We start from the raw sequence: 22,544 nt of genomic DNA on the forward strand, positions 1-22,544 counted from the left end.
CCATCGCAGCATGCGCCGGCGGGGCCCGGGGTTGGAAAATAAACTTTCTCCAGGGCTGTGTTCCCAGGGAACGCGCGCGCTCTCTAGTATTGTGTCCCACTTTATGTGGCTCATGTTCTGGCGAGTTCGTTCGAACATAATTTGATTATGTGTCCCATTTGCACCTTAATTCCGTCGCTCGTCGTCGGAATCCGAAAATATTCGCCGGAAAATCCCTTTGCTCCCGGCGGGCCCAACTGTTTCCTTTCTATTTTCATTGTCGGCTGCTGGCGCCCGGGGCCCTATTTGTTGGTCGGTCGGTCCAACAACCCATCATGTCTCCGGTGAGTGAAGGGGGACAGTTGAAAAGCGCCCCGTGACATTCGGTTCCCATTAAAGGTTCCTGTATTATTGGTTAAGCTTGTGGAAACGATCCGACGCCAGTCCGGCGGCAACTTCGAAGTTAGAAATCAACAGCTAACGTGACACCGGAAGCCGCCTGAAGTCACCGTTTGACCGTGGCTACATCGTAATTAGAATTAATTATTGAATAGCTGCGAACTTTTCCATCCAACGCCCCCGGGCGCTGTGTTGTGTACGTCTTTTTTTAGCCCCTCCAATCAGTTCCTTGCCAGTCAAATCCCGGCCTTCTAAGAAGCAGCCCAAGAAACGCACTACGGCAAACACGGCCACGCAAACCTCGTAGCCGGAGCGAACATGGGGCAGGCAGGATTTCGGGAACTTTTGTCAACAGTGGCGAGCGCAAAAAAGGAGCCGAAAAATCAGCCAACGGCCTCACGCCCCAGTTCCAGCGCCAACATTTAATTTCTTGCTCCTCACGTCGGGGTGGAGGCCAAAAGTTGGCCAGCACAGCGAAGGGGGCTGCCGCCGCAGCCATCGCAGTCCAGGATAATTGAGTTTGAAAATGATGTAACTTTTTGGGTGCAGTTTTTCGGCACGCTGGCACGGAACGCCACCAGATTTTAATGCGCATGGGACGTTGGGAAGCTTTCGGTCGCTTTTGTTCGGTACTCGGTTTGTGTTAATCGTCGAGAGCCGCAAAGGGCTGAAAGGGAGCCGTGAAGTTGCAGTTCGCAGTAATCGTATGCTGATGCTGGTGCAAATTGAAACCGTGGCCAACCCAACGTCGTTGGTTTTCGATATCAAAAAACAGTTCAGGTTTTAACGATTAAACGTTCCAATGAAATCCGTGGTTCGGAAAGTGCGTATCATTTGCCGTCTTATGCCAATTAGCTTCCAGCCGTGGAAGCGTGGCACAGTTTTTCCATCACATTCTTATCTTTAGTTTATTTAAATCACTATTATTTATTGGCAACTGCTGGGAACACCTCCAACCGGTGGGGTGTTCCGAAAAAATGTAAATGGAAAGCCGCTATGCAACGCTCTCGTAACATGTGCACCAAAATAAATCCCTTTTCGGGCACACATAAACTTCGCACAGTAACCGGTGCCACCGGTGCCCGTGACCAAGGAGGCCACACGGACTGACCATTTTACACTCATTTTAATAAAGCTTTATTTCTGCGTGTCATGCCACTGCATAAATATTCGCCTATTTCGCCGGGAACTCCAGGCCGGAGTGGCGACCCGAAAAACGAAATCGAAATTCGATGCGCACTCTATAAATCGAACCGAACCGGGCCCGTACTGACCCCTTCCGGGGGATGGTCACCGCTCGCTTGTTAATAGTAATTGGAAAGTGATAATTTATCGTCACACTTTTCGCTGGATTATTGCAGCAGCAGCAGCAGTGGCCAGTGCGAAAAATTGACCTACTCAAAGCAAACCACCGCTTAAACCACGCTTCAACCGCGCCCTATCGAGGCCCTTCCCACAAGCGGATTCCCGGCCGCCGTCGCCGCCGCAGCGGCCGCCGGATGGGATGATGCATTTCGTTTTAATTAACATTGTCACATGCACTTCGCGTTGCGGATCGTGGCCGGGTTTTTTTTTATCTCCCGATGGTTCCTGGGACTACCCTCCACAGTGGCCATGACAAAGCCACTCTGACCCTTTTTCGAAATCCCTCTCTTGTGTACGTCGTAATCGTGCTCGTCAGCGTGCCTCGGCGTGGTGCAATTTTGTCACGTTCGAACGGACGCGGCATCGAATAGGAAATATCCCAGTAGTCCCCGAAAAAGTGCGTTCCGTAGAAGGAGTAAAACGTGTTAACGCTCAGAAAATTTGAAAAGAATTTGTTTAAAAAAGGGTGATGGGGAAAACAGGCATCCCTGGTGAGAGCGATGACAGAGAGACGTTTTAGGAAATTGATAGATTACTTTGATCGGGATATTTTCTAACTTACCCAATTATCGCCTTATTATTATCGTTTGACGTTCGCTCTATGATTACTAGATTTTTCTTACTATGGTGAACTATAAACCAACCGGGGGGCGAATTGAGTATTGATGCTTTATTTCAACTACTACACCATATGTCCCACAAATTCAACAATATATAGCTTCGCTTTTAATTTAATAATCTCACGGGCCGGTCCAGTTTACTCAAAACAGCAAAACAAAACTATCGCTATAAAATAAACAACATCTGATTGAGTAAATATGGCATCGATATGACACGGAAACGAAAACAAAAAACAATCTGCTCGCTCGCAAAGCGGAGGCAGAGGCAGTATGGATAAGGTGGCTAGCGCCAGTGCTTAGAGCTCCTTTTCGTACATTTCCAGATCGTGCACTACCTCGAGCACGCAGGCCATGCTCCAGGCCTGCGTCCGGCATGAGTCGCTGCAAAACGCTCCGTTTTCGTTCGTCAACTCGGCCAATCCGCGCCAATGGGAACGCTGCAGCTCGTTCAGGTGGGTTTGCAGGATTTTCCACGTCTCGGCCACCGTTTCCTTCAGCAGCCCGTTCGCTTTGGCGAAAATAAGCCGGGCGCGCAGGTAAAACCCGATGGGCCACACCCACTCGGGGCCATTGTGGTAGTTGGCGCCGTGGGACACCGTTTTGTCGTCGGAGTCGATCGAATTATCGTAGTTTCCCCGGTAGCCCCAGTCCTCGTAGTCGAGCGTCTTCATGCCCAGCGGGCCGAGGAGATACTTCTTGGCAGTCTCCAGCGCACGCCAGGCCCGCTTCGGGTCGGCCAGCTCCGGTGCGGCCACCAGTGCGATCGGAAAGTTGCACCGCAACTGAAAGTCGGTCCACGGGATCTCCGATCCGACCGTATCCTTGTACATGCCCCGCTTGTTCGCGTACGAGCTGTCGGTGGATTCGTCCACGTAAAACTCGCGATCAAAGCTGGCCGCAATCCGGTTGGCCCACTCCTTGTACGTCCACACCGTCTTGGTGCCATTGTACGCCGTTCGCTCAACGGACGCCACCGGAATCACCTTCTGTTCGGCCATCTGCTGCATGAAGCGCAAACCCGCCATCTGCAGCCCGACCAGCTCGACCGCCGAACCATCGCGCGGAGTCGACGGAACGCCTCGGTTGCCGGCCTTATCCGATGAGCCCATTTTGTCCATCCACGTGCCACAGTTGGCATTGTTGCCCCCGAACACGAAGCCCGTCTCCGGGCGAACGCCGATGCGATTGTTGAACCCTTTGTCCTTCATGTGCGCATCGATCCGGGTGCCGGCGTTCCGCTCCCGGTACGCCAGGCCTTGGAAGTGCACCGTCAACGCTTCCTGGATCGTTTCGTACAGCAGTTGATCCTATAAAAGGAGAGGAAATGTGAGCGATCACACGCGATCATCACCACCGTCAGTTACTTACGCATTCACCGGGAGCCTTGGCTTCGGAGTCATCCGTCGGGTACAACCGGGACACCTTGTCCTTGAGGATGCTCTTCCCATTCGGAACCTCTTCGGCGTACTGCTTTATCGTGTACAGCCACCACCAAACGGCATCGCGACAGTTGAACCGTGCATTCTGGCCACCGTCGAGCAAGTTCGGGATCAATCCGTGACGCAAACACCCTCCGAAACCGAGTATCATGTAACGTGTCTCATCGTGCCGGCCCGTCAACAACGTCAGACCCCGGATTGCGATGAACGTGTCGCGACCCCAGCACCGCATGTAGCCCGTCGCAAAGTGAGGCAACCCAGCGGCCATTGTCGCGCAGTGACCCGGTGGTTTTGGATCGTTTACGTGCGGACTCAGCTTGGGAAGGTTCGCCGACGGGCAAACGCTCACACACTGCACCGACCCCAGCGCCAGGCGACGGCCAAAGTTGGACCCGTGGCGCACAAAGTCCGACATCAGATTGCAGGCCGCACTGACCGCCAACCGGTGCACGTTCGTGATGATCACATCGAAGTAGCTCGGAATCATGTAGCGCGGGATTTCCTTCACCGAGCGCAGGTTCGCCTCCAACCACTTGGCCATCGGAACCAGCTTCTCGTACTTCAACAGCCGCTGAGAGCAATAATCTGTCGAATGGAAAGCAGCGCATCAGAATGGCCCCACCCGGGCGGCACGAGTTCCAAACCTACCGATCAACCAGTCGCCGTTGCGAAGATTGTTTGCCAACGGGTGGCCCAGATCGTTGTTCGGTCCGATGTCGGACAGGATGGACATCACGCCCTGCAGTCCACAGTACACGAGGTCACCGTAACCATCGACCGTGTACGGACCACCGCCATTGTCGCGCTCCTCTTCGGCACAGCAGTACAGCAGCTTGTTAAAGTCCACCAGATCCAGCTTCGAGAGAATGTGCTGCAACTCGGCGTACCGTGAGCCCCGGTCCTGGTGGAACTCGTGGACCAACGCCTGCAGGTTGTCGAAGTGCGCCCTCACCGATTCCTTGAGCGCCACGCGAACCGCCACCACCGAGCCAGGCTTGAGGTTGGCAAAGTGTAGCTGCGTTACGTTGCCCTTCACCACCGCCTCCTTGCTGAAGATGTCCGATTCTTCCAGCTTGAGATTCCGCTTCAGATCCACCACGTACTCGCAGACACCGTTGATGTACTCCTGGTTCTTCACAAACTCCGTGGGCCGTTCGAACGTTTGACCCGTTTTCTTGTAGATCTGCACCTCCAGCACGATCTCCTTGAACTCGCCCTCGAACTCCAGTGCACGGACCCCGGTCGGTCCGGCCCACGGGTTCGGATAGCCAAAGGCCGTGTGTGCCACCAGAATGACCGTTTCATGGTTCGTGATCGAATGACGCGTTACGGCCACAATTTCCGGATTCATCTGATCGACAAACACCTGATCGAACCCGCGCGTGGCCAGTCCACCGTGCAGCACGTTCAGCGCTTCCTTCACCGCGATCAGCCCGGTGCTCTTGTCCACCTGTTTGCCCCACTCCTGGTACTGGCGCTCTTCATCGACCACGTGAATCTGTGGAACCGTAACAAAACCGGTAACCGTAAACCGTAATCGCTACTCGCTGTCCGTGGCCACTCGGTACTCACGTGATGTGGCACAAACTCGTCGTAGCCACGGTTGCTGCCCGTGGCGCAGCATGCCATCGACACGAGGGCCGCCGACGGGATGAGATCGAAGATCGATCGCTTCTCCACCGGCGACGGATTGTCGTGCGTGAGGTCCATGAACAGGGCGTGCGCGATCGTTGGCGCGAGGATGCGCTTCGGACAGGGGAAAAAGGCCCCAACGGGTGCCCCACCGTACCGATACACCAGCCGTCCTTCCTCGTGCGAATCCCACGCCGATAGGGCCTCTGAAAAGGGAGACAGGGAGCGATCAAGTCAAAGCATAAACACGGAACACGGTGATCGGTGGTGATTAATTCGCGATCGACAATCAGCTCGATGCAATTAAGCTGATAAAGCACCGATCGTGGCACTGGGGCGGCCAATTAAATCCGATCCGTACTCACCGCGTATCAGTGACGTAATGCCGAGACGGTTCACGAAGATGTTGTCCGTGTGGTCCGAGTTGGTAAACAGCTCGGCCGCCACGTACAGCTCCGGGTTGACCTTGCGCGCGGAGTCCAGCAAATATTCGGCCACGTGCAGCGGTGTCGAGTGGCAGTTGTCCAACCGCACGCCATCGAAGATACGGGCCGTCGTGTCGACGTACTGCTGCATGTGCTTCCACAGGTACGGACTGTCCTCCGGCTTGTCCCCGTACCGCAGCTTCACGCTGTCACCCCAAGCGATCAGTTCACGCCGCAGATACACGTTCCCGGTGCCGGGTTGCGGACGGGCAAAGTCCTTCAACGGGTCACTGTTGATGACCCACCCATTGTGGGCCATGAACAGCTTACCGGCCCCCCCGTACATCGCGGCTTCGATGTCCTTCAGCGACTTGCCCTGACAGCCGTAGTGCGTAAAGTACTTCATGAACAGCGGGTACTTCAGCGAGACACCCTTCACGCGCGGTCCATCCGCCTGGACGCGTTCGTACCGCGTTCCGGCGAGACAGTTGTCGATGGCGTAATCGAGGTGATCCTGAATCTCCTGCCGGACCTCCTCGTTCAGGTGCTGCAACCGAGCCCGGAACGCTTCGGTGCACTTGCGCTTGCGACTGTCCTCGTCGAAGCTGTCCTGCCGGAACACGTTGTAGATGCGCATGGCCCGCTCAAAGTCAATCTCGGCCCCGAGCCGCCGATACTCCGTGTCCATGCGCAGCTTAACCGTTCCCTCCGGGACGTCCTGAGCCGCGTTGGGACTCCGTTTGGCACACTCGTCGTTGAAGCGCCCCACGTACCGATCCACATCGCACTGGAACAGTTCGTGCAGCTTGACCTGGGGCAGATAGTTCGAGTGAATCTGCCAACGGATCGCCTGCAGATGGTCCTCGGTTTCCACCACTTCCGGCACACCGACGTGCGCCAACATGCCATCCTTCACGTCATCGCTGACTCGGGCCAGCAGCGCATCGAGCAAAAACGCTGGCCGCAGATGCGGACAGGTGAAAGAATTGTAGCTACACTCCGGATACTCCCGGATCCAGATCGACTCGTTCGCCGTGTGGTTCAGGACGATATCGCAGATCGAGGTCACGTGTGATTCTTCGCGCATTTTGCGCACCACCGCAGCCACATCATCGTACGTAACCTCCTTGCCCGGGGCGTCGTGAAACTCCGGATTGACCTTGAGCTGATTTCGTAGCGAGTACGCCGATCGCGATCCACCGAGCTCCTGAATCGGCGTGAAGTGCACCATGTTGTAGCCCGACTCCTTGGCCACGCGCAACTTCGCTTCCCAGCTGCCGAGAGGGCCCAGAAGCTTCGAGATTACCGTCTGACAGCGGATTGCATCGAGCGGTAAGTTGGTGGCCGTTTCACCCTTGCCAACGGTGAGCTGCGGTTCGATTTGTACGTACAAACCGGCCTGCGGACCCGCGTCCGGGCAGTCCTCGTACACGGCGTAGAAATGGTACGCTCCGGAGTGCGTAAAGTGCACATTGCAGTAATAATCGATGTCCTTGATGGCCGTATACTTCGAACCGTCTGCTGGCGGGCCGAGCGGTGATCCCGTGGCCGAGCACCATTCAAGCCGTCGGTACGCCTTCCGATCGAACTCGGTCTTATCTGCAACGAATCGTCGGGGTCACCTTCAAAGGCTTCACACACGCTTCGCCACACCAACCCACTTACCATCGGCCGGGTAATTGCAGTAGAGAGCCACGCGCCGGCCCAGCAGCGAGGCGCCGGGGTGCACATGGACGAGCGAGTTCTTTTTCAACCGATACAGGGCACCCTCGCCGAGGTTGGAGTCATGAATGGCGAGCTTAATCGAGAGCACTCCGTCGGCCATTGCGTTGAATTCGGTCACTTCCTCGATTACGCTCTGGAAAGGGAAGGACGGTGGTAAATCAGACGATCAGACGATCGTGCGGCTTTTGCACTCTTAGGTGGCTCGGAGGATCACCAGCGAAGTGAAGGCACTGGAGAGTCTTCGGGGTACCGCGGACATACTACGCAACGGGCAACGGATGCAACACTACTGACCGGTCCGCCCGTGGCCAGCGCCCGTTACGCTGATAGCCGGCTGTGCCGGATCACCCTTATCAGAGAGGCGCCATCGCGAATGTTTACAAATCAAAGAAGGCGAGGATCGCCAACACCAGCGTGTTCGCAGCCTGCTCAGCTGATCGCCAGTGTGTCAATGGTGTTGAACTCAACCTCGGCCATTGGGACGATCCGATTGATTACAAACATGCACGCTTACACATTCCCTGCAACACACAGGTGTTTCTCGTCTGTCGGCTAAATATAATTCACGTGCTCTACCACCGTCCATCAAAACACAATTTGTTAGGCCAGCATCAGCACCCAAACGTATGATTCTTTGTCGACCGATTATTTTGGGAAGAAAGAACTTTTCGCGTAGAATTTGCAAAAGCACAATTAACCGAATAAGAGCCAATTTACAAACGATTCCGATTCGGTCTTCCGAAAGGTTCACTTCGAAGCGAGTTACTTGAACCGGTCAAAGTTGGCGATGGCGAGTCAATATTACCAATCTGAGGCACTACGGCGAGTTATAACTTACTTTTATCGTGGTAAATAAACCGTTGCGACTCACTTAAACTTACCTTTTCCAGCTAACTTAACCGACCACTCCGCAAGAATCGGTATCGGAATCGGTCGAACTAAAGAGAATTTTCAAAACTCAAGGTGACCCTTATGTTGGCGTTACACCCGTAACGCTGCAAAATCAAAACATTGAACCGAGGGGTGTGCCAATGGCTGTTTTGAAGAAATGTTTTTTCTCCCAATAAGATTCTTTTACATTAAAAGTCGCCCAAATCGTACGGAATTCTTGTTTCTTATTATATCATACTACAACTTTTGTGTTATCAGTTCTGGAAATCCAGCTGCGAGGTTCGCGCTTTTTTGCGTTGCGTTACGCAGGCTTTCACCGTGACAGCACTCTCCTGTCACTTTCCTTTCAAACGGACGCGCCTTTTGCTTTGCTTTGCTGTGGTCGCGGTAATTGGACGCCGGAAAGTACAACGTCAATCGATTTGCACTCGACGTGAAAAAGGGTGAAAAAACCACGACACAATGCCTCACCAGGACGATAAAACATCCATCCGGATCGTGAGCGTCGATTACTACATGAGCAAACCGGATCCGCAGTTCGATAGTTGCTACTCGGAGTTTCGCGGCTCGGAAGTGAAACAGGTTCCGGTGGTGCGTTTGTTTGGGTCCAGCGCAACCGGCACCCACAGTTGCGTGCACATTCATGGTGTTTTGCCTTATTTCTACATCCCCTACGAGGGATCTACCGCGGACCGGCTTGCGGTAGACCAACGCATCTATCAACTTGCTTCCGCCCTCGACAAAGCCATCAACATCTCGCTAGGGCAGTCCAATTCGCGGGCGATGCATGTTTTTAACATAACGCTGGTGAAAGGAACGTAAGTGCCGGGGCCGGTTCATTATCTCTTTGGTCGCTTCCTAATCCCGCTTGTTCCCCATTTCAGTCCCATCTACGGTTACCACAAGTATGAGCACCACTTTCTCAAGGTTCATATGTACAACCCGATGTTGATTCGAAAGGCCACACAGTTGCTGATGAACGGAACGATCCTTTCAACGACGTACCAGGTGCACGAAACCCACGTGCCGTACATTTTACAGTTCTTTATCGACTACAACCTGTACGGTATGAGCTTTATGCACCTGGAATCGAAAGGATTGCGGCAACGACAGGAGGCGTCGTCTTCCAGCAAGCTCGCCGGCGGTACACCGAAAATGTCAACCTCAGAGTACGAAATCGATGCGCTGGCAAGTGCCATTTTGAATCGTAAACCGCACAAAAACGATTCCTCCGAGTTTGCCAATCCTGGAATCGCGTCCATCTGGGCAGACGAACAGGCCCGGCGACGCCTGTGCGGTTTGGAGCAACCGGAGAGTTCGAATCTTTCTCAAAGCAGTGGCCTGTGCGAGGTTGTTACAGAAAGCGATCGCTTTTACCGTGCACTGCTTGCGTCAAAACTTTCGAAAGACCAACCGCCGAACACAGTAGGCGAAGTCGGAAGTCACACCAAACCACCACCAGCATCAAGTTACCCGTCGGAGGTAACGGAAGGCGAATCGACGCTGGCCGACGCATCGTTCATATCGCATCATAGTAGCCATAGCCCGTCGTATTCGTCGCAGCACAGCTTTCAATTGGCCGGCCCCAGTTCGGTGGTGGATGAGGAGAAAATTATCTTGCTGTCGCAGAACCGGAATTCGGACGTAACGCTTTGCGAAGAGGACATGCAGATGATCGAAATCATGCGCGAACTGGAGGAAAACGAGAACCAGCAGTACGAGGGCGACTGCGTGCTGGCGCCGCTGACACAGAGAAGCAGCGGGACCATTTTGAGCGCTTCCCAGGCCCAAAAACGCCTGAACGCGTCGTTGTGCGGAGACTTGGAAGCGGTTTGTTTGATGGACGAGCAAAGTGGACCCAACGAGCAGCAGCAGCAGCACGATGCCGAAGGCTTCGACTCGGACGATGAGTTTCTGTTGGATTTAACTCAAAAGCAAAGCCTACTGGGGAACCGCGACCTAGAAACGTGTCTTAGCGACAGCAGCAGTGAAGACGATTCGCTCGATGGCAGCTTCACGATTCCTCAGCTGGACGGTGGCGATGACTCAACTCCGTGTACCAAGTCGGCCAAGCGCACCAAGGAACCGGCGGACGCATCAGAAACACAATCGATCTGTGAGACACCATGCAAACGGCCCCGCAGGGATCTGCGTAGTGCTTGCCCGTCTCCAGTGTCTACTCCGCGCCGAGTTTCGTTTGCCAATCCCATTTCGGTCGATGTGGTATCTGCCAAACGCACCTCGTTAATAACGCGTTTTCAAGCATCGTCACCGGTATCGATCAAAACTTGTGTCATCCGGTAACTTAGTTTTGCAAATTTGAAAAGACCCACAAAAATCAGTCCTCTTCTCTTTCAGTATTCCCAAGCTGGACGTGTCAAGCGCATCGCTCGATTCACCCGTTTCGACTCCAACCCGGAGCACAAGTGTCAAAAGCCCAGATTTCAAACTGAAGAATGTGTTTGTTCAGTAAGTTTGCTTCCTGTGGGAACCGGCGTTTGGTTGTCGACTCGGAATACTGACCCGACGTAACCCGATTTTTTAGGTTAGAAAAAATGTCAATGGACACATATCGGAGCTTCTCACCGCAAGGGTCCGCCGATGAGTACGATCCAATGGAGGGCTGTTCTCATCGGAAACGGGGCCGGAAGCTTGCACTTGCTTCCTTGAGGACACCGACACCGAAGCGCCCGAAATACGAACCCCAAAAGGTGGAGCTGATTTTGTCGGAACGGTTCCAAAACATCATCCGACTCTCGCCGAAGGTGCGCATTGAGCCACTCTCGATGGCAGTCAAACGGAACGCAACGATGGCCCCGCTCGAAAAGATCGAGCAGAGTTTGGACCAATCGATCGAAACTGCTACCGTATCCGTGGACAACGAGACGATGGACGTTGAGGGACAAGGTTCACCGAAAGCTATCGAGCAGATAGAAACAATGGAGGACGATAAAGTGGCCGTAGCGGAGGCACCGACTCTGATGGACCATCAAGTCGATGGCGATGGCGGTACAGGATCGAGCGCTTCCAGTGACGATGAACCTCTAATGTCCCCTCGGCGTCAAGTGGATGGCGATGGCGGAACAGGAACGAGCGCTTCCAGTGACGAAGAACCTCTAATGTCCCCTCGGAATCAAATCGATGGCGATGGCGGTACAGGAACGAGCGCTTCCAGTGACGATGAACCTCTAGTGTCCGGCCGCGGGCACGCCGCGGAGGCACCGATTCTGATGGACCATCAAGTCGATGGCGATGGCGGTGCCGGAACGAGCGCTTCCAGTGACGATGAGCCTCTAGTTTCCGGCCCGGCCGCGGTGACAGAGGAGAATGGGGAAGAGGACGATTCCCCGAATATTGTGAGCTTCTGTGAGAGAACTCTGGTGTGCGAACTGGACGACATCCAAACGGACTCGGACTCGGATAGCCTTTCGTGTGTCTACGCACCGAAAGAGGACGATCCAATCGTCACGATCACACCGACTGCATCGGCACCATCGTACGAGGATGCTTCCCGGGCGATTGAATCGTTTGAAATTCCGGCCGTCGTCAATCGGACCCCCTTCTACGGTGACCCCGCCGATGTGACCGGCAAGAAAGAGGTAGGCCACACGGTGTTGCACATCCCCGGCAACAGTCTGAACGATGTGGAAGACTTTCGGAGTGCGATCGGTGGGTTGCGGTCGTTGAATACCTTACGCTACGACAATCTGCAGCGTGTCTACGGTGACAGCATTCACCAAGCGCTGGGCACCGGTGTACCGAGGAGCGATCGGATGCTGGAACTGCTGTCCTCGGATGCCACCGTTCGCATCCGGCCGGCCGAACTTCCTCCAACCCATCGGGAAGCGGTCTCGTGGCTTGACGCCAGATGTCGCGGTCGTCTAGCGGCACCGATCGGCGATGCACCCGAAGTGCATCCGGTGAAGGTGAAGAAAGCCGGAACAATCATGACCGCAAACCTCGAGGGTGGCGGCGATTCCGGCGAAGTTCTGCTTTCCGCACCGCCAAAGATCGATAGCGATTCGACGTTCAACCTGAGTGTCCTGGTGGCCGGCGAAGCGCCCGGTTTGCAGTCTCTGGTGACGAAAAATATGACCATGAATACCTTCACCGGTTCGCCCGCGGACGACGCGGCGGATAAATCGTCGGCCACCGGGGGCCAGTTCGTCGGCTACAAGGCTCGTAAGCAGCACAACAGTCTCGTACGGAGTCGTCTTTTTAAGGCTCGCCCCAAAACTTCCGAAAAGCCAGACGGTGATGATGAGGCACCGGAACCCGCGGAGGAGATGGTCGATACCTCGCAGCTCCACGAACAAATATTGGGCCTCATCGAGGAAGAGGAAACGGAACCAGAAACGTCGGACCCGGTCAACGTAAGTGGGGAGAGACAATTGCGGCGCAGATCAGGTCTTAATCCGTTCCGCTTTCAGGAAAACTTGCCCACGGAACCGCAGGACCAGGGCACCGCACTTGATGACGAAGCCATCGAACCGACGGCGGATTTTGTGGAGCACAGCAACGCCAACATTTCGATGGCGACGCCGGTCAACAACACGTACGGCTTCAAGGTGGACTTTGAAAATTTACAAAAAGCGAAAGCCGGATGCGAGGTAAGTTAATGTTAAGCCGGAGGATCCGTTAGAGCGCGGGGCTGTGGCGCAGGAGAATAGATTTATGTTGTGTCTTCTGTTGTTTCGTCTGTTTGTCCATCGTCTGCAGTGACCTCCGTACTTTTAGTCGATACACCGTCGAGAACCGTCAGGAGATTAGAGGGACGCACGATCCGCACAGAAACAGTCGTTTGTCTGTACTTGACAAGTTTATTCGTAGGCGCTTAACTCGAAACCGACACATGTAATCGTTCGAAACGCTCTCTAGTGGGCGAGTTGCTCATTAATCCAATCAATAAACGATGATACCCGAACAAACACTCCGGGATTCCGGAAGCCTCCGCACGGTATGCCTCCCCAGGAAACGGTGCCCACCTGTACGAACGAACCGTCCTCGTCGTCGATCTGCACCAACGGACCACCGGAATCGCCCGAGCAGACACTCGACAGGCCCTCGATCGTGCCGGCGCACAGGTTGCTGTCGGCAATGTCACTGTTGTAGTAGATCTCACGGCACTCGTCCAGATCCATCACCGGAATGGAGGTTTTCTGTAAACGGGAACACAATCGTGTAAGCGAACTCAGGTCGGTAAAAGGAGGTCCGCAGGTCACTTACCATCAGAGCGTTGGGGTAGCTGGGGAACGGAGAGAACGACGTTGATCCCCAGCCACTGATGGTGCACATGCCGGTCGGCACGACGTCCGCTTCCGGTAGGTTGATCAGCTGCACGTTCTCGTTCAGATGGAACGGACGGTCAACGCGGAACACGGCAATGTCGTTCGGACCGATTCCTCCGGTGTATCCCTTGTGGGCGTAGAACTTTACGATTTTCCGGCGCTGGACCTGCTCGTCGTCCTTGCGAAGGTCATGCTCTCCCGCGACGGCTTCCGGCACCGAGCCATGCTCGAGATCTTCCGGAACACAGTGAGCGGCCGTCAGGACGAAGCGTGCGGCAATCAGTGAACCGCCGCAGAAGTGAAACGGTCGACGGCCCGGTTTGTTGTAGTTGATTTGCAGCGAAATTTGGTACGGGAACTCGTGCGGGATGGCTTCTTCGCCGCCAACGATACGGTTGGAGCTGGAGGGCTTTGCCGCAGCCAGCGCGGCCAGGGCGAGAAGAATTGCGACCAGTTGTCCTGCCATTTTGCGCGTGCGTTCCGAATCGAAGCGAACCGAGCTGTGGACTGAATGCTTTGCCGGACGGTGGAACTACATTTTATACCGGCCAAGTTGAAGATCCGGACGTCACGATTTCTGTATTCCCCCGAGGGAAAGCCATCTCAAGTGGTCATTGAGCACGAGGCGCAGTAATTTATGGAAAGCCTCTCCGACTTTCGCAAGAAGTGGCTTAAACCACTGCAGATAAGCCGGTGAATGGCTTAAGAATTATTCATTGCGCTATTAATATGTGCTAGGCACGTGTGGTGTTTGGCTACTGTTGGCCACTTAACCCCCCCCCCGGAGATGTTTTTTTTGTTGTAAAATGGCCAAAAAAACTAACACAGGTTTCATGTAATTCGCTTTTGTTGGGACTATTGCTTTTGTGTGTGCTTTACCTGCTTCTGCTTCTCGTTCTGGTTCGGTGTAATCTGCGTCATAATAAAACCTTCCTAAACCTTCGTGCGGAGCGTGGCGCGGCCGCTGGTCTATGTTTTTGAATTTCATTTTTCTGGTCATTTTTGCAGTACAACTGTCTCACGATACTGTCGCTTGAGGTGCACGTGCAAACCCGGGGCGATCTGAGACCGAACCCGAGCACGGATCCGCTGGCGGCGATCTTCTATCGCGTCCACAACGACGTGCCGCCCGACCACCCGAGGGCATCGTCGGTGTGCGGGATCATTTTGAACCAGGAGCAAACGGCCGACCCGACCGCCGGCCGGGCGGCAAGCTCGTACCGGTACAATCTGTGCCCGACCGTGGCCGACGTGCTGGTGGTGCAGAGTGAGCGCGATCTGTACGAGAAGTTTCTGCTACTCATTTCGTTCTGGGATCCGGACATTTTCGCCGGCTACGAGATCGAAAGCGTCTCCTGGGGCTACCTCATCGAGCGTGGGTACGCCCTGGAGATGAACCTCATGAAGATGCTGTCGCGCGTGCCGACCGCCTCCGAGAAGGTGCACGTCGTCTCGGAGGAAGAGCAGCAAGAGCTGCTCGAGATGCACGACTACAGTGCGGGTCTGAAGATTCCCGGGCGCATTCTGCTGGACATTTGGCGCCTGATGCGTCACGAAATCGCGCTCACCTCGTACACGTTCGAGAACGTGGCCTACCACATCCTGCACCGGCGCGTACCGTGCCACTCGTACCGGCAACTCTCCGACCTGTGGACCAAACCGCACACCCGTTGGATCGTGCTGGATTACTATCTCGAGCGGGTGAACGGAAACTTTGCGATCCTCAACCAGCTCGATCTGATCGGTCGCACGGCGGAGCTGGCCAAACTGTTCGGTATCCAGTTCTACGAGGTACTGTCGCGTGGGTCTCAGTTCCGCGTCGAAAGTATGATGCTGCGGATCGCGAAACCACGCAACCTTGTGTCCGTATCGCCCAGCATCCAACAGCGGGCGCATATGCGAGCCCCCGAGTACCTACCGCTGATCCTGGAGCCACAGTCACGCTTCTACGCCGATCCGATGATCGTGTTGGACTTCCAGAGCCTGTACCCGAGCGTGATCATTGCGTACAACTACTGCTTCTCGACGTGCCTGGGACGTATCGAGCATTTGGGAGGAGAGTAAGTGCCGTTACAAGTCACCGCCGCGTCGTCCACGTTTTAATTCCCGCCCTTCCCGCGCAGGTCGTCCGAGTTTGAGTTTGGGGCCACGCATTTGCGCGCACCCCGCCAGATGGTGCAGAGCTTGCTGGACCGAAACCTCATCACTTGCTCCCCGTGCGGGGTGGCGTTTGTCAAATCGGCCGTCCGGGAGGGCGTCCTGCCGCGCATGTTGAGCGAAATCCTCAACACCCGGCTGATGGTGAAGAAATCGATGAAACTGCACAAAGACGACAGTATCCTGCAGCGGGTGCTTCACTCGCGCCAGCTAGGCCTAAAGCTGATCGCCAACGTAACGTACGGGTACACGGCGGCCAACTTTAGTGGCCGCATGCCGTGTGTCGAAATCGGCGACAGTGTGGTGGCGAAGGGCCGCGAAACACTGGAACGGGCCATCAAGCTCGTGGAAGGCACGGAGCGGTGGGGAGCGAAGGTTGTCTACGGCGATACGGACTCACTGTTTGTGCTGTGTCCGGGGCGCACCCGGGAGGAGGCGTTTCGGATTGGGGAAGAAATTGCGGCCACCGTGACGGCCGATAATCCGCCACCGGTTAAGCTGAAGCTGGAGAAGGTCTACCAGCCGGCGATCCTGCAAGTAAGTGCGACTGCGACACCGATCCGTCTCAGTATTTTACAGTTTATTTCGCAATTTTACTCTGAATCCACGCGTGAAAGTGTGGCACACTCGTAAACACGACCGGCATGGTGGCTCGGCACGGTTTTTCCCCGTACGACAAGAGCCCGATCTGTGCCGTGCGATCGCTGACGGTGATGGCTAGCGGCCCACCGGAGTCCGCCGTACAGCCGGACACGTTACGGTAGCCGCCGGCGCAAATGACCGAGCTATCCACGGAGGGTCGCATTTTTTCGCAATCCTTCATCGTGCGCAGTGGCAGGTCCACTCTCTGTGAATAGAATTTGTTAGTCAATCTGTGAACGATCACTTTCGATGCTCCTTACCCTCAGCTCATCGGGGAAAATGTCGTCCCAAGTCTTAGAAATCGAACCCCAGCCAGCAAACTTGGCCGCCGCCGTGTGGTCGATCACGGTGTCGTTGTTCGCCAAACGGATCGTAGCAATCGTGGACCCGAAATGTAGTGGCTTCGATAGCCGAATCTTGAGACAAACGCGGAGGTTAATATCGGCTTGTGGACCGAATACGTACGCACTACGAACTCACTACGGCGATATCGTTCCGAAGGGTGCCGGAGCTGTACCGTTCGTGCGCCACAAACCGGGACACGTTCCGACGCTGGGCTCCGGTCTCTTCGGTGGCAATATTGTTCACTCCCGCTACGACTTCCATCCACCCTTCGGGGGTGAAGTTTCCCTCGCAATGGGCCGCCGTTAGAATCCAGCGACGGTTGAGGATCGATCCGGAGCAGAAGTGTGCCGGCCGCGAGCCGTTGGCGTAGTTCCACTGGATCGAAACCTGATACGGGAACTCGTGGGCTGTGGCGATCGTCCCTTCGATAATGCGCACTCGGCCCCCGTGGACGATCGCAATGATTGTTGCTGCTATAAAAAGTAATCTCTTCATGGCGCTACCTTTGACTTTTGTGTCCCACCGCACGGAAGCCCGCCCGATTTATAGTGGACCGATTGACCAACCGCCGATTTATTTATCTCTCAAGTGTTCGCCACTCAAACGGCGCGTGTGTAATCCTTGCGTGTTGTGTATCTGTTGCAGACCAAGAAACGGTACGTGGGATTCATGTACGAATCGGCCGATCAGAAGCAGCCGACGTACGAGGCGAAAGGCATCGAAACGGTGCGCCGCGATGGCTGTCCGGTGGTGTCGAAAATGCTCGAAAAGGTGCTACGCATTCTGTTCGAAACGTGCGACGTGTCGAAGGTGAAACAGTACACGTGCCGCCAGTTTGCCAAAATTCTCGAAGGCCGCGTCAACCTGCAGGATTTCATCTTCGCCAAGGAGTTCCGCGGTGCGGATGGCTACAAGCCGGGGGCCTGCGTGCCGGCACTCGAACTCTCCAGGTGCGTTGCCGCTGTCGGATGCGGTGTGTTCAGCGTGCTCATTTACTTTCCTATCTGCGCAGGAAGTGGAAATTAACCGATCCTCGGAGGGAACCTCGCCGGGGTCAGCGTGTACCGTATGTGATAGTCAATGGCCCACCACTGGTACCGCTCATCCGGCTTGTGCGCAGTCCGGATGAAGTGCTGGCGAACGAGGGCCTTAAAATTAACGCCAATTACTACATTGTGAAAGCGATCATCCCACCGCTCAACCGGTGCTTACTGTTGATCGGGGCCGATGTAAATCGCTGGTACAACGAACTGCCACGCAAAACGTTGATGCTCCACAATACGGCCGGACCGGCTGATGGCGCCAGCAAGGCAGTGACCACCGAGCAGCGAAAGGGCGCGAAGAAGAGCACGATCTCGCAGTACTTCTCTACGACCAGTTGCGTCGTGGATTGCGGGAGACAAACGCACCAGGGAGTGTGCAAAGAGTGTTGCCAACGGCCTCAGTACGCGGTGGCTCACCTCATGAACAAGGTGAACAAACTTGAACGGAAACTAGAACTAACCGAGAAGGTAACAGAACCCGCGACCCAATGTCGCCGCGCCGGACGCACGTTTAATCGTTTTCTTTCTCTGCACAACCCAACAGATGTGTCGGTCCTGCTGCCAACGGGCGTTTGCGACGGGTTGCGTATCGCTCGACTGTCCGGTAATGTTTTCTCTCAACCGACGCCACGTGGAACACAAGCAGACACGGCATTATCTCGACCTTGTGGAGAAGTTGTACTGAACGGAGTACTCAAAATACTTCACTAATAAATAAGTAGTTAAATAAGCGCGTTTTTATTAGTCACCGATCGTTTGACAACATCTTCCTCTTCGGTGTGTAAGGCACTTTAAAAGCACGAGGACGGTACCGGCAAAGGTTATTGGTGCATTTTGCTTTGCTCCCCACTCAGAGCGTTATCTGTGCAGGGGCCTGTGCGAAGGTGAGCAGCTGCTGCTGCCTGTTGCTGATAAGATACAAACACGAGTCTTACGTACTAAACTACCATCGAATGGGTTTAAAAGTCGGGTTTAGTCGGGTTTTATCGAATAGGTTTAATAGTGTCGATTGTGATGGCTTCTGTGCGTGCGTCGAAATTGATATCAATGATTATCCACGTGGGGCGCGGTCCAAAGTTCGGCGAGATGTTGCCCAAGTTTAAATTAAGACTAGACGAAGAACATTTAATCGTGAGCGTGATCGAGAACGTTCAATAATTGCACGTCTCCTGGAACGACGCCAGGGGAATAACGATCACGATCACGGCCATAACACGGTGCCGCAGTCACGCATGATGTAAAGTTCGTGCGTTCGCTCGTTGCTACAAATAGAAGGGCACGTTCTTAGAATTGTGTTTGGGTAACGATCTTCGGTCAGATGCTTACATTGCTTGAATTCAATTCAAGTGTCCGCGGCTACTTCTTACATGGATAGCGAAAGGAGAGCTCCTCCACGTGCTGAAAGTCTTCCCACACTTCGACCGTGCGGACATCTCGAAGCGGTAGCGTCAGGTCGTACTCGTAATCGGGCGGATGGTTAATGGCACCGACAAACACCTTCATCTTGGCCTCGAACATTCGAAACACGAGCGTGAAGGGTTTTGTGCGGTCCATGAGCTTGGTATTGTCCACCTTCTTCTCCTTCATCCAGTTCAAGTGCCACCAGTTCTGCACCACCTCGCTCTTTCCGGTCGGCTTGTCCGGAAAGACAATCTTGAACTGGTACATTATGGGCATCGCGTCGATCTTGGATGCCTGCCACGCGTCCGGTGCCTTGACGCAGAAATTAACTGAAAACCTGACGTAACATACGGTCAATTGCGGAAAATGTACCCAGAATTGGCGCGCACGACCTTCAACCGATACTTACTGGCGGGCATTATCTTGCAGCTTGCATCTTAAAGACACCTCGTCCCAGTCGTCCGGTTCCTGCGGAAAGTGGGCTACAAATTTGTGTGGAGGCGACACCATTTTAATCTGTCCTTGGCCGGGCACAACGAGTGACCACTGCTACTCGAGGTTAAACGGTTCCAGGAATATGGCCACAACCGGGCGTTTAATACTGTACGGAGTCACGCGCGCGCGTCTCGTCACGAGGCGTTACGCGGCAACCGAACTTACTACTAACAACTACTAAAGCGGAACTAAGTAGTACACATTGCATCGCTTGCTACGAGGTGTGTTCTAAAAGTATCGCGACATTGGAATTTTCGCGGGTTACGTATATTCGAGTATCGATTTTTTGGTGACGTTAGATTGCTACACAAAAAACAGAAAAACAGCTGTCAAAAATTGACTGATCACTCAAAATGGCGTAACTTTTCATCATAAGCCACTGGCATGTGAAAATCGAAAATCGGATATACGTTGCCCGCGGAAATTCAAATGTCGCGATACTTTTTGAACACACCTCGAACATTTGTTTGGATTTTCATTTCTATGACACTTCCACTTTCCACGGCGATGGCGTTTATGGCAAGCGGTTGACTACTCCAGTGTGATGTTGCCATCTCGCTTCATTCGCTTACTTCGTGTGAGCTATTTGTTTCGCTCTCGCGGGAAACTGAACATACGAAGCAGGGTTGCTTAGCGATGCTATCCGTGGCCAACGTTCAAATGGAGCCGCATGGTGTTTTTTGAAATTCGTGTTCTTTTATTCCACTAAATTGTCAATGCTCTGTGCAAACCCTACGTTTGAGGCAGATTACCTTTAGCGCATTTCTCCAGACGATTCGAAGGTCGCCCATTTGGGCAACATTCGCCGTACTTTACGTAATTACCGGATTGCTCTCAAACGTGCACTAACGTATCTACTTTTTTGTTTACCTAGTAAGTAACTCGACAACGAGATTGAAATATGGTTTGCACATTTACTCACTTTCTTTATTCACTCGATTCAAAGGTTAACACCATTAAACGAAAACCACTAATTCTCATCGACCGCGATCGATTCTTCATCCGAAATCACGTTCAAATCGGCATCTTTGTATTTATTCTCCTCACCCGCCACATCCTCGCTCGCGGAACCAACCGATTTGCTGTCCTGTTCGTGTTCCGGTGTATCCTGCTCGTCGCAACTCACGTTCCCGTTCGTGTCGTCGTCCGTCAGGCAGCGATCGCCGGTCATCTTGTGGTTCCCGTTCAGATCCTCGTAGATGCGGGGCAAATTTTGCAGCACATAGTGCGTATTCTTCGTGATCGCGTCCAGCTTCGGGTCGTCTCCAAAAAGCGGAGCCCCACATGGCTCCGGTGCCCCATCAGCATCAGTGACGGAGTTTCCCTCGTCAATCGCGGCCGCCAGGTTGATGGCCGAACTCGTCTCGGCCGCGACCGGGGGCGCATCCGAGCGGGGCTTCGGCACACTGAACGCCGAGCCCTGCCGATCACCGCCGGTACCGATCAGCTTCGAGTGTTCGCTCTTTACCGACAATTGCGATCCCTCGGATCCGGGTGAGTTGGAGTCCTTTTTGCGATCGTATATGTGTCCCGAGACACGCAGATCGATGAAGAAATGCAGCGGATCGATACCGTACGGCGGGTACAACGGTGGATACCAGACCGGCGGTGGCGGCGGCAGAATCAGGTCGGAAGGGGGCATCGAACCGGTCGGTGGCTCCGGCAGCATGGAGGACTGATGGTTGATGATCGATTTCTCGGACGCACTCGCCGACGATGGGTGCTCCTGTTTGCGTTCCGGGTACGAAGGGGTCTTAAAACCTTCCCGAGGTTCTTCAGCATACACCTTGGATCCTGCAGAGCCGATTCCGGACGGCAGCAAGCTGCGACCACCGAACGCGGACAGTTTGTTGGTCAACTCGAGCGGCTTTTCTGGGTGTGTGGTCGGTCGATCTTCGCCATCTTTGCCCTCCTTCGGTGCGGCGAGTTCCGGATAGTACCGGTGCTGACTCCAGGATCGCTTGCGGGGCCGCCGAGTAGATGCAGCTTGCAGGGCCAGGTGACCCTGCTGAAGATGTTGTGATTGGGCTTGTGCCTGTTGTTGGTGCTGTTGCTGCTGATGGTGATGCAGTTGCTCGGTGGCGTTTCGCAGACTCTCGTTGCGCTTATTGGCCACCAACGAGCGAAGCATTTCGCTGAAGAAAAAATTGTGCGGCCCGACGGCCGGAGAGTACAGATAGGGAGGATTGGCGGCCATAAACTTAGTGACGAGCTCCGAGTTGCGGTAATCCTGCGGTCCGAGTCGGGTCTTTGGCTGCGGTTGCTGCATCGGGGTCTGCTGCGGCTGCTGCTGCGTTTGCAATTCTTCCGTCATCTTGGAAGGTTTTCCTAAAACAGAATTAAATTGCCAATTCAACATGGAGGAGCAAATTACAACACCTGCACGGTCGCAGGCAGACGTGTGGATGTTTTTGTATAATTTGAATAAAATATAAAATTCAATCAAATGGCTGTTCACCGACATGAGATAGCAACGGACCGACGGACCGGACGGAAGTGACGATGGGCTATCGCGCTTAACATGTCATTTCAATCCATTCACAATCGAACACACACGTATGATAGGGGGACCGGATGCAACAATCCGCAGTTGGAATGAGTGCCGTTTCCAGCGAAACAAACCGTAAACCAATGACCGAGTACCGAGGGCTTCTCGTTGGTCCTCGTAGCGACAGCTCCTTCCAGCCGGGAATTGCAT

General features: G+C 54.2%; 6 protein-coding genes across 8 annotated transcripts; 1 reads left to right on the forward strand and 5 right to left on the reverse strand.

The window, feature by feature from the left end:
* Nucleotides 1-2,399: 2,399 nt before the first annotated feature.
* LOC128275560 (glycogen debranching enzyme) lies at nucleotides 2,400-8,518 on the reverse strand. Of its 3 annotated transcripts, none has more exons than XM_053014107.1 (7): nucleotides 8,466-8,518; nucleotides 7,525-7,717; nucleotides 5,800-7,458; nucleotides 5,375-5,640; nucleotides 4,451-5,300; nucleotides 3,732-4,387; nucleotides 2,400-3,670 (listed from the first exon to the last, which is right to left on the reverse strand). In XM_053014107.1, the coding sequence occupies exons 2-7, from the start codon at nucleotides 7,682-7,684 to the stop codon at nucleotides 2,660-2,662; spliced, it is 4,602 nt and encodes a 1,533-aa protein (XP_052870067.1). In that variant the 5' UTR covers nucleotides 7,685-7,717; nucleotides 8,466-8,518; the 3' UTR covers nucleotides 2,400-2,659. The 3 variants fall into 3 exon arrangements, with proteins under 3 accessions (XP_052870067.1, XP_052870065.1, XP_052870066.1); XM_053014105.1 differs by lacking the exon at nucleotides 8,466-8,518 and adding an exon at nucleotides 7,799-7,843 and having other exon boundaries at nucleotides 5,800-7,447; nucleotides 7,517-7,717; XM_053014106.1 differs by lacking the exon at nucleotides 8,466-8,518 and adding an exon at nucleotides 7,799-7,835.
* Nucleotides 8,519-8,937: 419 nt separating this feature from the next.
* Nucleotides 8,938-18,640, forward strand: LOC128274560 (DNA polymerase zeta catalytic subunit). Its single transcript, XM_053012790.1, has 9 exons — nucleotides 8,938-9,293; nucleotides 9,360-10,775; nucleotides 10,834-10,944; nucleotides 11,021-13,085; nucleotides 14,772-15,823; nucleotides 15,887-16,457; nucleotides 17,553-17,857; nucleotides 17,920-18,418; nucleotides 18,495-18,640. The coding sequence occupies exons 1-9, from the start codon at nucleotides 8,938-8,940 to the stop codon at nucleotides 18,633-18,635; spliced, it is 6,516 nt and encodes a 2,171-aa protein (XP_052868750.1). The 3' UTR covers nucleotides 18,636-18,640.
* LOC128273844 (trypsin-1-like) lies at nucleotides 13,282-14,261 on the reverse strand. The gene is made up of 2 exons (XM_053011900.1): nucleotides 13,702-14,261; nucleotides 13,282-13,634 (listed from the first exon to the last, which is right to left on the reverse strand). Exons 1-2 carry the CDS (start codon nucleotides 14,227-14,229, stop codon nucleotides 13,350-13,352), a joined length of 813 nt encoding a protein of 270 aa, XP_052867860.1. The 5' UTR covers nucleotides 14,230-14,261; the 3' UTR covers nucleotides 13,282-13,349.
* On the reverse strand, nucleotides 16,491-17,406 carry LOC128273845 (chymotrypsin-like protease CTRL-1). Its single transcript, XM_053011901.1, has 3 exons — nucleotides 17,043-17,406; nucleotides 16,823-16,978; nucleotides 16,491-16,767 (listed from the first exon to the last, which is right to left on the reverse strand). The coding sequence occupies exons 1-3, from the start codon at nucleotides 17,400-17,402 to the stop codon at nucleotides 16,501-16,503; spliced, it is 783 nt and encodes a 260-aa protein (XP_052867861.1). The 5' UTR covers nucleotides 17,403-17,406; the 3' UTR covers nucleotides 16,491-16,500.
* A 112-nt stretch (nucleotides 18,641-18,752) lies between the features above and the next one.
* LOC128273700 (uncharacterized) lies at nucleotides 18,753-19,877 on the reverse strand. The gene is made up of 3 exons (XM_053011726.1): nucleotides 19,761-19,877; nucleotides 19,277-19,688; nucleotides 18,753-19,212 (listed from the first exon to the last, which is right to left on the reverse strand). The coding sequence occupies exons 1-2, from the start codon at nucleotides 19,859-19,861 to the stop codon at nucleotides 19,307-19,309; spliced, it is 483 nt and encodes a 160-aa protein (XP_052867686.1). The 5' UTR covers nucleotides 19,862-19,877; the 3' UTR covers nucleotides 18,753-19,212; nucleotides 19,277-19,306.
* Nucleotides 19,878-20,816: 939 nt separating this feature from the next.
* Nucleotides 20,817-22,160, reverse strand: LOC128273851 (uncharacterized). The gene has a single exon (XM_053011907.1). It carries the CDS (start codon nucleotides 22,158-22,160, stop codon nucleotides 20,817-20,819), a length of 1,344 nt encoding a protein of 447 aa, XP_052867867.1.
* Nucleotides 22,161-22,544: the final 384 nt, after the last annotated feature.

This window comes from Anopheles cruzii, chromosome 3 (assembly GCF_943734635.1).
Source record: "Anopheles cruzii chromosome 3, idAnoCruzAS_RS32_06, whole genome shotgun sequence".
NCBI classification, from domain to species: Eukaryota; Metazoa; Arthropoda; class Insecta; order Diptera; family Culicidae; genus Anopheles; species Anopheles cruzii.